The sequence below is a fragment of the Myotis daubentonii genome, chromosome 4 (genome assembly GCF_963259705.1).
Source record: "Myotis daubentonii chromosome 4, mMyoDau2.1, whole genome shotgun sequence".
NCBI lineage: Eukaryota > Metazoa > Chordata > Mammalia > Chiroptera > Vespertilionidae > Myotis > Myotis daubentonii.
Genome location: NC_081843.1, coordinates 39,612,587 through 39,627,064, shown reverse-complemented (window position 1 = coordinate 39,627,064; position 14,478 = coordinate 39,612,587). Strand labels below are relative to the sequence as shown.

Sequence of the window (14,478 nt, the reverse complement as noted above, 5' to 3'; positions counted from 1 at the left end):
CTCCAGAAGGCGAGGTGACTTCACCATTTTTTCACGTCCGCCCCCGCGCTGGATGTCTAAGGTGAAGCGATTTTCTCTCTTCTGCAGCTCAGAGGCTGAGAATGGTGTGGAGGAGAAAAAGAAGGTCTGCAGGTCGCCCACAGCCCAGTCTCCCACCCCGTCCAGCGAGGCCGAGTCCCCAGACCCGAAGAGAGTCATCTGCCTGCGGTGAGTCCTCACGCCCACTTGGTTCTTCTTGCTGCTGGGAGGAGCTGGCGATTCCAGCTCTATGGTGGTGGTTAGAAGAGTGCGTGAGGGTTGTCTGTAGGCCAACAACACCCCGAGAAAGAAGCGGGTGTTTTTCCTTGAGATCCCGGCACCTGGCGCTTGCCTTCCTTGCTCATGTCCTTCTGAAAGAAGCACTTTTCTCCTTCCCGCCCAGCCTGCTGCGGCGTGTCTGGCCTTTCCTTAGAGCACTGGCTTTGCTAACTGATGAAGCCGGTGGCCCTCTTTCCGGATTAGGTTTATAAAGCACCTGGGAAGGCCCGCCCAGGCTGGAGTGTCTGCTTCGCCCCTGGGTGTGCACACCTGCTGTCTCACTCTCCTGGCGGCCACGAAAAAGAGTGGAGGGAACCCCATCGGGGGTCCCCAGGCCGGCTGTACAGGCTGGGACCAGGGTTTGGTGGTGGGGCTGTGGGGGGCCCGGCAGTTTTGAGATGTGGAGCTGCGGTCCCCATCCCTCCTCGAGGCACCAGTATGCGCTGTCCTTCCCATGAGAGGAAGAAGTAGGAACGAAAGAGTGGCTTTTTAGCCCTGAAAAGAGAAGGTTAAACCAGTGGTCAAGTCCGAGTGAGGTGGCCCTGGATCTGTAGGAGTTGCAGGGTGACCGCCCTCCTCCTGCTGTTAGACCCGTCAGAACGGCTACCTTCTGCGTCCTTGGGCCCCTGCTAGAGGACGAGTGAGTAACTCCTGCTTTCCCTTTCCTCCTGGCTGCCCAGCCCACCCCTTCTCTCCGCCTCCATACTTCATGCAGGACCACGTGTAAGTCTTCGCTCTCCCCCAGATTTGCCTGTCACGGCCGGCCCTCTCGCCAGCTGTGCCGCCAGCCTGACCTCACCTCTCACTTTACCCCTGTTTGCTGTAGCCGTTTCCTGTCGGCGCATCCTGTGTCACTCGCCAGATGAGCGTGTTGTTTCTTGTGTCTCTCACCATGTGGACTGGCTGCAGCATGCTCCTTTAAAGCACCGCTGGTTTAACTCCAGCCTCCCCAGGCTGTAGATGAGATCCATTCTCCCGGCCAGGGCATGCTTGCTCAGCGGCACAGGGCGTGTGCTCCCCGGAGGTGCCGCCATCCCAGCGCTTGGTTTCAGGCTCACTCGGCTCTCGCTGTCTGGAAATTCTTGGTTTTTGCATCAGGGGCCCCGCAGTTTCACTTTGCACTGCTCCTGCGCAGAGTCACTTGCGGGAAGTGAGAATAACAGGGTTGAGGAGACCAAAGCCATGCTGTGTAAATATGCACCCCTCCCCCACCGCCAGAGATGGCCCCTTCTGCTCTTCCTCTTGACGCTGTCAAGGGCTCAGCTTGTCACCTGTGCTTCCCGTCTACGGTTCTTCAGGAGGTCTGACCCCTGCCTTGACCACTCCATTACTATTTGTTCATTTGGATCAGCAGAACTGATAGATTCAAATTAGCGGATAGTATAAGTAATAGGTAATTTGATATTTGAAAAAAAAATCATTTTATTTTCCAGTACAGTACAAATGTTTACTCATAATTTTTTTAAGTAATCCCTAGAATTCTAAAGACATTTCGATCTGTGAATAGGTTCCGTGGCCAGTACCTGAATCCCAATCAATGTCCCTTGAATAGCTGAGAGGTATCTCACCTGTGGTTTGAGCATCACAGATTCAAACAGAGTCTGGCAGGGGCCTGGGACATCACATAGTCCGCCTTTTCACAACTGAGAAAGCCAGCGCCTGATGTCCCTCTGACTTCAGGCGTTTCTGTCCCTCAGCCACACCCATATGCCACTCAGATAGCTTAAAATTCTCCTTAAATCGGCTTTGAACCAAAAATTTTAGCTGTGCCTCATTCCAAGGAATCATATTGTGAAATCATGGATGTCATGGGCCATTTTCCCCCAATAAACAAAAAAAAATCTGCATAATCATATCAAAAAACTTGTTCATATGTATATATACACAAACCTCTGAAAATCACACATGCACCCACTCTGAGATGACTCTGAGATGACTGTGTTGAGCTGTGGGCTGAAGTCATGTGCAGTCACACGTCTACTGAATGGAGAGCCTTGACTAGAACTGCCTTAGGAAGGAACCCTGGACTTGACTTCCAAACATGTTCTTTTGTATCCCGATTTCACTCCAACTGTTTTCCCACTCTGGGATGTTTTGTCTCTTTCCTCACACCCAAATTCTGCTCATCCTATTAGGCCCCATGCATTAAACTCACATTGTTCTATTGGTCTCCTCTTCTCTTTCCTCCTGCTAGACTAATTGTCTCTCTACCTCCTCCTAACGCCTGTGATATTATTGTTTTGGTGCTAAATCGTGTACTTCCCTTCTAAGAAGTTTTGTTTTTAATCTGTTTTCATTTTCTACTGAGGCATCATTGACATATAACATTATATTAGTTTCGGGTGTACCACATGATTCAATATCTGTAAACATTGTGAAATGCTCGCCGCAGTAAGTCTAGTTGATATGTCCTCATGCATAGCTACACATTTTTTTCTTGTGATGAGGACTTAGAGAGATGTTTGATTGTGCACAGGCTCCTTAAGGATAAAGACTGTCTTGTGTGTCCCAGGCATTTCACACAATGCCCCACTTAATGAACACCTGTTAAATATTAATAGATTTCTGACATAAAAATGTTTTTGATTGAACTATAGCTGGAATTTTGTTTAATGATCTGCCTCCTATACTCTTTATACTGATTAAAATACTTTTGAGGTGATAGAATTATTTTCGCAACTGGATGGTTATATTTCTCTTCTACAAATGGCCATGGCTTCAGTCTGAGATTCCAGTCTGCTGAAGCCATCCCAGCCCGACAGCATCGGCTCTGTAAACCCCTGAGAGGGTGACACGTGGTTGCTGACATCCAGAAGGGCAGGGCGAGCGGCAGGTCTTCTTGTGAGATGGGATGATAATCAAGATGTATTACAATGAAATGAATGAGCAGCATAAAAAATTCATTCTTTAGTCTCCCTGGGTTTTCTTTCCTCAGGTCAAAATCCAGTTTCGATGGTGTCTCTTTAGTGAGTGATAAGAACGATTGCAAAACAGAAAGCAAAAATGACTCTAAGATTGAGAGGAAAAAGTCTTCATCTTCCAGCCAGGTAAGCGGGCGTGGGGCATGTGTTATCTCCAGGGCGACAGAGCGTGTCGCCAATGGGAAGGAGGAGCCCACGCAGGCAGCTTCCCGCTGGGCAGGACTACATGGGCATTGGTTGTAGAGGATCTAGGAGAAAGGACGGACCACAGAGCCTTCCATCGATTTTTCATCACTATCATAATTTACAGCTGACCTTTCAACACATATTGAGTGGGACTGAGCCCCAGACTGTGCCCCTAACTCTGACACGTGCCCACAGACACCCCCAGCAGGGATCGGCACCGAGTCGCATGCTTGTCTCATAATTGGCCAAGACTGGGAGAGGTGTGACATCCTTGCATTGAAATGAAGGAGTATGGGGACAGAGGCCACCCAGCTGCACAAGAGGAAGACCTGCGGACAGCGGCATTACTTGCTTCTGCTCTAAAATACTAGTGTATCGAGGCCCAGTTCTGCGCCGTAGCGTGTGACGGACTTACTAGGCCAACAGTGGGATTTTTTGATAATTCATCCCTAAATACTTGAATATGTGTCTCCTAAGAACTATTACAAAACACTGTTGGCACACCCAAGAAATTTAACTAAATAGTAAGTGCAGAAAATAGATTATTAATGTGAAATCCATGTTTTTCAAATGTCCACAATCATCCCAGTAGTGAACACCTTTTATAAAGGCTTTTCTGTTTCCCTTCTCAAACATCCGCTCAAGAGCCAGGTAATGCTTTTCATTTCTATCAGTCACACTACCCTTTTCTTAAAACCTCTTACAACAATGATATGTTTGAAGAGTCCATGGCCCGGGATATTTTTAAATCAAGTGGCGCTCACTGTAGCCACTAAAAACGAAATCTCAGTAAAGCCCCCTTGCACACCTGGCTTTAATCAGATAACTTCCTGGATGCAGGTGTACTCCTAGGAGGCGGCGTGAGGTAACCTACTATATGAGGTGTTTCTCTATAAAATAGTAACTGTGGGGGCCGTCCGTCATCTGCACGGCCTGTCTGAAGCTCTTCTTGACAGCAGTACTAGGGCCACTTTTGCCATTGGGATCACACCTGGTTTGGATAACAGGACATCAAGGATCTGTTTTGCTCCTAAGAGTTTTCCATCGAAAGCATCTGTCAGGCAGAGGGGTGCTTGGAAGGAGGACACAGCTCTACGTCTGAGAGCTGTGGTTCCAGGTAACCGGTATCTCTGAGGCACAGTGTCCTGACCCAGGCAGTGGCGATCCTGGGGTGGTTTGTGAAAGCATTTTGCCAAGTGTGAAATTTGGTCTGTACATTGTTGTCAGAGTGGTAGAAATAGATTCCTTGAAAATGAAGAGATTTTCAACATTTCAGACTCTTGGGCCTTCTACCTCCCTGGACAGAAACCCTACCGGTCTTGATGGTCATCTCCCTGGGACACTGGCTAAGGAACCGCCTTCACAACAGTGTTGTGACAATCCCAGGTAGTAGGTCCTTAGCTGTTCTGTCCCATTTGAGCCTTAGGGCATCCCATGGAGGCAAGTTGTTTTTGACCTCTGGCACAGAAGAGGAAGCTGAGGCCCAGAGAGGCTAAGTGATAGACCACAATCACATACCAAAGAAGAAGTGTGGCCAAAACTGGAACTCAGGTCGATGTGACTACAGAGTTGTTGTTTTTTGTTGTTTGTTTTTTTTTAAATATATTTTATTGATTTTTTACAGAGAGGAAGGGAGAGAGATAGAGAGTCAGAAACATCGATGAGAGAGTTACATCGATCAGCTGCCTCCTGCACATCTCCCACTAGGGATGTGCCCGCAACCCAGGTACATGCCCTTGACCGGAATCGAACCTGGGACCTTTCAGTCCGCAGGCCAACGCTCTATCCACTGAGCCAAACTGGTTTCGGCTACAGAGTTTTTAATAGACTACCCACCTGTAGCCTTAGTGCCCTGGTGAGATTCCTTAGCATCCCTCTCATTTCTTACATGGGACATCCTTATCCAGCACCCGCTGCATCATGCTTATACTGTACATGCAACCAGCAGGGCACTGATACCCTTCGTGCCCTGCCTTCCACTGAAGGGTTGTGTTGGAGACTGTAAGATCAGAGAGATGGAATTCATGAAGATGCTGAAATAAGGGAGGGAACATGTATTGTGTCATTTAAATTGGAGTTAAAATGAGTGATGTTCCACAAAAAACTGAGAGCGGCCATGTCTGTTTTGTTCCCACTGTAGTACAAGGCAAATTTGCACTTCCACAAGCTGTTTCTTGATGTCCCGACTGAAGAACCACTGAGGCAAAGTAAGTTGGCTTTTAAAGCTCCATAGTTGAAAAGATGCTCATTGGTTTAGGGGAGGAAGAGGACTGGGGACTGAATCACCGAGGGGTGGTTTCTGAAAGTCACGAGGCAGCCGCAGCGCCAGCTTCATTCAGCTCTCACCGAGGCTCTTGAAAGACGAGTAGAATGGGAACCTGAGTCTCCCTACTTGATATGGAGCCGATCCAAGATGATTCCAGAATGAGGTCCTCACCTTCCATACCTACTGCTGAAATGCACTGTGTTTGGATTGTTCTGAGATTTAGGATAACAGGCCTGGAGCAAGACAGGCCACTAAAAGAAGACTAAAAAGACACACAGACCTGGGTGGACAGACATGTGCTGACAGCTGCATTGTGCAGGGCGCAATGGCCACACCTAAACACCCTGCCCAGCGTGCCAGCTAAGCACCTGCTCGCCGTAGGGTTCACCAGGGCCCAGGGCTCCATTCCAGCCCCTCCGTGTACAGTGCTAGGGCGAGATGCTGGTTCCAGCCATGATCCCCAAGCAGGAAGGCGTGGGTCACATGCTGTACCGGCAGTTGGACCATCTATGTCAAAGGGCGTCACCAGTGACAGTCCCAGGGAAGGAGGGCAGGAGCGCTAAGGTTAGCACAAAGGGACACACCTTCCTACATAGAGGAGAATCCTGAAACACCATTCCTGAACTCACTGGCAGTGATAGATCTGCCTTTCTGGTTTGATTTTCATGCTAAAATGTGTACAACTTTGAATGAAAAAAACAGACCCTCATCTCTCTACTTTTACTCCAGTGAAGATGACTGAAAGGGGATGACAGATGTTGTGAGCATGGGAGTGGGTTGTCTCTGCCCATCCCGGAGTCACCAGCATCTGTACAGAATTCTCGTTCTGAATGTAAATTCCAAGTGATGTAATATGTGTGTGTTTTCTCAGGCTTTACCTGTGCTCTGCAGAAAGAAATTTTATACCAAGGGAAGCTCTTTGTGTCAGAAAACTGGATTTGCTTTTATTCCAAGGTCTTTGGAAAAGACACTAAGGTTTGTATCATTTTTCAGAAAGGAAGCTAACCCTGTGGATAGTAATTGCTTTCAGTGTAGCAATATTTGTAAGTATTGTGTCATTATTATACCCTTAATGGTGGTTCCAAAGGGGACAGGTTCTGAGTGACAGGTTCTCAATGCCAACACCTCCCTCTCTCCCACAATCCTGCCCTCAATCCTTCTTACCCGGCCGGTGTCACCAGAGAACGCGTTATTCCTATGAAAAGTGTTCCACCATCAGTTTTAAGGATGTACATTAAACTAAAACAATTTGTTAAAAGAAATCCCGATTTTGTTCTGTGTTCATACCAGTTAACCATCTAGAAAAAGCTGCTTACAGAGTTCACTGGGTACTGTTGCCAGCCCAGAAGGAGCAGGAACTGCAGCATTATGACGGAGTCTGAGAGTCATATACCCACAATCCCCAGCGGGTGCTGACTGACACCTTGGCATCCCCATTAAGTACAGAGCTGGGGAAACAGACGCCCGTGACACACTGAGCCGCTGAGGAGAACAGCCCGAAGGAGTTGGCAGCTTCCCAAGCCACCGCCTTCTAAAACAAGGCCCTTGGGACTGTGGCATCAGAAGGGAAGAGAATTCCATGCCTCTGACATTCTTGCCCTTTGAGCTGTGCTGTCACATCCAGGCCACCCCAATAAGGAGTCAGAGGCACGCCGTGTTGGGTGTGCGTGACCGCAGCGAGGTTTCAAGCATTCTGATTTGTGATTATGAGTAAGCAGCTTTTCTATTCATGAAGTAGCTGGTTAAAAATTCTCTTTAAGTGGTAGGTATGTTTAATTTAAGTATTCTCCCTACAGCCACGGGCAGTCTTCTAGCTAAAGACCACGTAACAAATGAAATGGAAATTCTTTATTTTGTTGGTGTTGAGTCAGCAAACTAGCATGCTATTTTTAGGTCGAATGTTATTTTTATATTGTTCCTTTACTATATAGAGTTGTTTTAGATGCACAGTTATTATCTGAATCACTATAATGCAAAGTGATATTAAGCAGCATTCCACCCTATTTCCAAGATTTCTGGATTCTAAGACCTTGTTCATGGAGTGGGGACGGGGGTTGGGGGTTGAGCGCCATCCAGTTCGAGGTGGTAAAGATGCTGTCAGGAGTTCAGGGAGAGCCAGCAACTCACTGAAGCAGCAGGGTGTGAAGACATTAGTGAGGAAGTCTTAGTCTTCCTTTGTTAAGGATAGGGGAATTCACAAAGCCAGCATGTGCAGTTTCACACGCATACGATTCTGCCAATGGTTTCAAAATCCTACAGCCATCTACGAGAAAACTGACCAAACAAAGGTACAAGGAGTGACCCTGTGTTTAAAGGCTTGCCACACCGGGGTTGCTTTTGCATGTGCTATATCTAAGAGACAGGAGATTGAAAACGAGCAGAGTGGGGACATAGGACCGGGACAGTGACGTGTACATTTCTTCCCCTGGAAGGAGGGCTCAAGGGGATGGGGCCTCAGCTCCGTGGCGGGATTTCCTCCCTGCCAGCAGGCCTGGGTCCAGCACCATCCAATGTGAGCTCAAGGCAACCACGATTTTCTCTAGGAAGAGGACTTTTCTAAACACCCTACCCTGGAACAAAAAAGATTAATCAAGTGTAGTGTTAATTTAATCAGGGCCTTCTAGCCCACTGGTATTTTCAGATGCTTGTAAAATTAAATATGTGCATCACAGTCCACCTAGGCTCACACTAAAGGTTATTATTTCTACTTTATCTCTCACATGTGATCTAGTTGTCATTTTATACTCATGAAGTATCAACTATTCTTTGTGGCATCTGATACATTCTTGTAGTATATTGTACGGAAAAAGAACTACACTTAGGATAAGATTTGTTCGGATTCTGTCTTTGTAACTTACTATATTTATGACCTTAAGCAAGTCATACGCCTCGCTACACAAATGTCCTTATCTCTCAGAATATCTGCTTTACAGGAAGGTCATAACTAAGTGGCATTATCACCTGTAAATAGGTATTAATAGTAGCTGCTACAGTTGTCATTGTTATTCTTTATTGTTTGAACCCATCCTCTTTACATGAGGCAAATGAGGAAATGAAGGACAGTGTCTCTGAGTGCTAGGCATTTTCCATACATTATCTCATTTAATCCACAGAACATCCTGGGAAGTAGGTAAAACTAACCCCATTTTACAGATCAGGAAACTGAGGCCTAGAAAGGATAACTCATCAGGTAGAGGAGGTCATATAGACAGTAAGAGAACCGAGCTGAGAATTCAAGTTCCAGACTTTCTGTCCAGTAATGGTTCTATTACACCAGTGCTTTTCAACATTTTACCTACCCACATGTGCCTGAGACAGAGGAGAGGGGGGTATGGGAGATTAGCCTGCAAAAGCAACCTTCTTTAGAGCCTGGGGCTTATCTTTAGCACGCATGTAAATTTTGCATTCTGGTCCCAAGTCTAAAGGTAAAGGTTTCCCAGGAAGCTGTTCAGAGGGACTGATGATCCCGATTTATTCCCTGGCTTTGCATTAACAGCTTAAGGAGCTCAGGGACACACCCAGGCCCCTCTTTAAGATGGACTTTCCATGGGTCCCGGAGAGCCTGCTGCTGACTTGTTATCCGTCTGTTTTTTCCTTTAACAGGAAAACTCGAAGTGTTGTTCTGTGAAGTCTTAACCACTATGTTAATGCAGGGCTTCTGTTTCAGATCTCTATTCCGGCTTTCTCCGTAACCCTGATAAAGAAAACCAAAACTGCGCTTCTGGTGCCAAATGCCCTGATTATAGCGACGGTCACAGACAAGGTGAGTATGCCCCAGAGCAGGGCACCTTGCTCCATCCTGCTCTGCTCTCCCTCCCCTCCTGCCGAGACCAACACCCTGGACCATAAATATCAGTATCTCCCACAGGGAATCACCACGTATATGTAAGACTGATTTGTAAAATCCTAGCCTGTACTGTTGTTTCCCCTCACAAGATGATTTCTTCTAATATCATTGTTGCCAATTTTTAATTTCCCGCTGACTTATTTATATTTGCTTGACCGAGGTCAAAAACATAAAATTTGTTCCGAACTTCCCTTTCCCTATCATCTGTTAGGTCAGGCTAAGTTGATGTTCAGTGTCTTTAACATGATTTAAAACAACAACCGTCCCCACCTTGTTGACAGGGTGGGGTGGGTGACACTGAGGAGTCCCTGCAGTGGGGGTGGCCAGCCGCCCCATAACCTCAGATGGGACCTCTCCAAAGGCATCCCAAATACCTAAAACGTGTGCTTGTTATGCACGCCCAAATTCAGACCAGTTCCTGGCCCCTCTTGGCTTCCAGGTTGCCTTACCTATGCCACTTTTTTTATTAAATACTAGATGCCCGGTGCACGACATTTGTGCACTTGAGAGTTAGGGGGTCCCTCATCCCGGCCTGCGCCCTCCCGACCCCTTAGGGAGCAGGCCTAAGCTGGCAGGTGGACATCCCCCAAGCGGCCCCCGAGAGGCTCCCGCCAGCACTGCTGCACTCCCCCGCTGTGAGCCCGGCTTCTAGCTGAGCGGCGCTCCCCTTGTGGGAGCACACTGACCACCAGGAGGCAGCTCCTGTATTGAGCGTCTGCCCCCTGGTGGTCAGTGCACATCATAGTGACCTGTCATTCTGCCATTCACTCTATTTGCATATTAGCCTTTTATTATATAGGATACTTTTATTGATTTCAGAGATGAAGTGAGAGGGAGAGAGAGAGAGAAACACCAATGAGACAGAATCATTGATCAGCTGCCCCCTGCACATCCCTTACTGGGTCTCGAGTCCGCCAGGTGCCTCTCGTTTCATAGGTCAATGCTCAACCACTGAGCCACATGGGCTGGGCTCTATCCCACTTCTGTATGGGAATTCTCAAGCTGTTGTTGACTGTTGTGATGCTACAGTCATGTGCAACCAGAAATATTTTCACTGAGAGGTGTTTATTTCAGCTTGGGTAGAGAGACGGAGTGGAATATTTTGGTTACCCATATTTCACTTGAAAATATTTTTTAATACTTTGCCTACTATTTCTATGAAAGCACAAAAGCCACATTCCATTTGTATAACCATACTGGATAGTTGAAGAGGGAAAGATGAGCTAGAAAATATGTTAATACCTATTTTTGAAAAAATATTTAGATAAACTAATGGCTATTAAGCATCAAGTACTTCTTGCCAAGCATATGCTAAATACTTTCCTTATGTTTTCCCATTTATTCTACCCTACCACCCTTTTGGGGGTAGATATTGTTAAGAAAACTGAAGCTAAGAGGGCCTAAGTAAGCAATTTGCCCAATGTCGCCTACTCCGTGTCAGAGCCAAAATTTACAACTGGGTCTGGCTAATGCCAGAACCTATAATGTTAACTACTTTGGGATATCATACTGAATTATATTATACTAGAGACCCGGTGCATGGATTCGTGCACATGAAAGGAAATTAATTAGAAGGTGGCTGGTGGGGCGGGACTGGGCGGGACGGGCCAGACATGCCCTGGAGCCAACCTCCCATTATCCCTCCCCAGCTGGCCGCACCTGGAGCAGCACTGGGGCTCAAAGGGCATCTGCGGAGTGAGTGGGGTCCCTCCAGCAGGTGGGGTCCCTCAGCCTGGCCTGCGGGGATCGGGCCGAAACCAGCAGTCCGACATCCCCCAGGGGTCCCAGAGTGCGAGAAGGCACTCTGCAAAGTTGCTGTCGCTCAGCAGCTCCTGCATTGAGCGTCTGCCCCCTGGTGGTCAGTGCGCGTCATACCTACCGGCCAGTCGGCCAGTTGCTTAGGCTTTTATATATATAGATCGTATTGGAAATTGTATCAGTTTCTTTAATGGGTGAATTGAATACGAGGGGTAATCACAAAATTTGGAAAGTGAGCCTGGAAAGATTCTATGGCTCAAATACATGGAGAAAGAGTAAGTTTTAATATTTTTCTCAGCATACTGTTTAGGGTAAAATCATTTTTCCTTATGTCGTTGGTCCCCAAATTACTTGTCTGGCTCTGATTTTACTTCTTTCCCATAACTCACTTACAAGTACCCTCTGCAGAAATCTCCATATTTGTACAAGAAGGATCTGGAAGTGGCTTGAAAAAGAACAAGCCTATTAGAGCCCCTGGGAAATTTTCAGTGGAAAGAGAGGTCAGCACAGAAAAAGCAGACCCTCAGGAATTGCTAGATGCCTAAACAAGCAAACAAAAAAGGAGGTGGAGAGGGTCTAGTAAATATCACCAGCCTTTTCTTAATGCCCAGGTCTTTTCCTACTGGTGCTGATTTGGGGTGCCTTTCTCAGGGTATTGGAGCCTTCATTTTTCTCTATGTTTGTCCATTACTTCAATTGAGTTTGAGGGTTTTGTTGCTATCATTGGGGAGTATATTTCCTTTAGTGCGGGAGTAGAATAAGAACTGAATGTGTGGGTGAGCAGGATGAGGATATGGACCAGATAATGGTCTGTATCATTTAAAGTGAAAAAAAAAAAGATATACAAAGAAATGTTTGAAGTCTGAATACTCCCTTCTCATCAGGCAGTGTCTGTTATTAATTACTCTGTTTCGTTTTCAGTACATATTTGTCTCCCTCCTCTCCAGAGATTCCACGTATAAACTACTCAAATCCGTGTGTGGACACTTAGATGTGAGTACATTGCCGAGCCCCAATGACTCATCTGTCTTCCGTGCTTCTTACAGTCCCGTAGTTAACCTGGTGTTTCATTTTGTTTAAATCATTGCAGGATACAAGTGTTGGTAACAGTCCCAACCCATCATCTCTTGAAAACAGTTTCCGGGCAGACCGCTTCCGGACAGACCGCCCTTCATCTCTGCCTCTGGTGAGTTGCCTACATAATGTCTAAATGCAAAAGAAAGGGAATATGTGATGCAACTACGCGTCTCCTTCCGCCATGACCAGGGTGCAGGAGGAACTTAGGGCCGTAATAGTTAAGACAAGACGAAGAAACAGGGCCTCTGTGTCCTGAAGAAGAGGATGACCATAGGGGGTCATAAACTTTTTTCAAGGAATTGAAGGGTTGTCCTGTAAAGGAAAAGAAACCCAGTAGTGGGCTGCCTTGGGATGACTGGTCACCAGAGATATTCATAAAGTCTTGCTCGTTTGCTTGTCAGTGTTATTTTAGAAGGATTCACCAATCTACTTGGGGAGGGGCATGATTCATCCCACAAACAGTTGGATGTCTTCTGTGTTGAAGGTTCCGTGCTAGGACATACTTTAAGGACATCAGGAAAAATCTAGCCTAGTTCTTGCCTTCAAAGACTTGACAGCCAGCTTAATGGAGAAGATGAGCAATACCTAGAAATAACTAAAAAAATAAAGCTATAGCCCTAGCCAGTTTGGCTCAGTGGATAGAGCATAGGTCTGTGGACTGAAGGGTCCCGGGTGCGATTCTGGTCAAGGGCACATGCTGGGGTTGCGGGCTTGATCCCCAGTTGGGGGTTTGCAGGAGGCAGCCAATCAATGATACCCTCTCATCATTGATGTTTCTATCTCTCTCTTTCTCTCCTTCCTCTCTGAAATCAATCAATCAATATATAAATATAAATTTTATATATATATAGAAAGCTATAATGCCCAAGTGAAAGGTAGAGATTATTTGGTTCCTTTAGACTTTGTTGACTACCAAGTAAACCTCCTGTGGGGAGTAAGTCCCCCCATTTGTACACGATGTAGACCTGTGAAGGTGTAAGCTGGCCCAGGAGAGTCCTAGCCATATGATTCAATTGATTATTCCTAAATTGATTATTGTTAAATGTTGAAATACCTTTGGTGAAGTGGTATGAGCCCATGGTTTCAAGATCTACAAATCTTGTTTTTTGAGAGCTATTCAAAAAGTAGTAAGATTGAAAATATATTCACACAAAAACTTGAGTAAGAATGATCATAGCTATCTATATATATAAAAGCCTAAGCGCCCATCCAACCATTTGCCCGTTTGCCTGGTAGCTATGATGCTCAATGACCACCAGGGGGCAGACACTTCAACCAGTAGAGGAGGGAGCCTGATTCCTCATGGAATCGGCCGTGGGTTAGGTCACTGCTGGGGCACTGTTGGCCCCAAATCGGCTTCACCCGCATCCCAGACCCAGAGAGCAGGGAGCCCGATTCCGGGTGTGTCACCTGAGAACCACCCTCTCGCAATCCGGGACCCTTCAGGGGATGTCAGAGAGCTGTTTTCAGCCCAATCCCCCAGGCCAGATCGAGGGACCCCACCAGTGCACAAATCCATCACCAGACCTCTAGTTATTCATAATAGCAAAAAAGTGGAAACAAACTTAATGCCCACTGATAGATGAATGAATAAACAAAAAGTCATCTATCCACACAATGGAATATTCTTTTCCTAAAAAGTAATGATGAATTACTGTTACACACTACAACGTGGATGATCCTTGAAAACATGCCAGGTGAAAAAAGTCAGACACAAAAGGCCACAATATTGTATAATTCCATTTTTAGAAAATGTTCCAAATAGGCAAATCCATATGGATGGAAACTAGATCAGCGTCTGCCAAAGAATGAGGGAGAGGGAAAATTGGGAGTGACTGGGAATGGGTAAAGGTTTCTTTTTGGCAGGGTGATAATAATGTTCTGAAACACGATAGTGGTGATGGTTGCACAACATTGTGAATTTTCTAAAAATGACTAAATAGTACACTTAAAATGGTGAATTTTATGTTGTGAATTTTTATCTCAATTTTTTAAAAAAAAAAAACTTCTATAAAACCTTTTCTAAAACTTTTAAAAAGTAGTACAAAATAGAATTAAGCGCCTATGACTTAGAATCCAACAAGTCTGGTTTGAAATCTGGTTCCACCCCGCTGAGCTATGCCATC

The 14,478-nt window shown here is 46.1% G+C and overlaps 1 protein-coding gene across 6 annotated transcripts in view; it reads left to right on the top strand.

Annotated features, from left to right (window-relative positions):
• The window catches only part of GRAMD2B (GRAM domain containing 2B), a 102,630-nt gene that overhangs the window by 75,699 nt on the left and 12,453 nt on the right, over window positions 1-14,478 (top strand). For all 6 annotated transcript variants that reach the window (XR_009452582.1, XM_059693740.1, XM_059693742.1 and 3 more), the window contains exons 2-8: window positions 88-207; window positions 3,233-3,344; window positions 5,545-5,611; window positions 6,542-6,645; window positions 9,338-9,433; window positions 12,197-12,268; window positions 12,366-12,461. Coding sequence is in view for 5 of the 6 variants with exons in the window: in XM_059693740.1 (XP_059549723.1) it covers window positions 88-207; window positions 3,233-3,344; window positions 5,545-5,611; window positions 6,542-6,645; window positions 9,338-9,433; window positions 12,197-12,268; window positions 12,366-12,461 (667 nt within the window). In the remaining variant the exon portion in view is untranslated. The remainder of the gene's footprint in view (window positions 1-87; window positions 208-3,232; window positions 3,345-5,544; window positions 5,612-6,541; window positions 6,646-9,337; window positions 9,434-12,196; window positions 12,269-12,365; window positions 12,462-14,478) is intronic.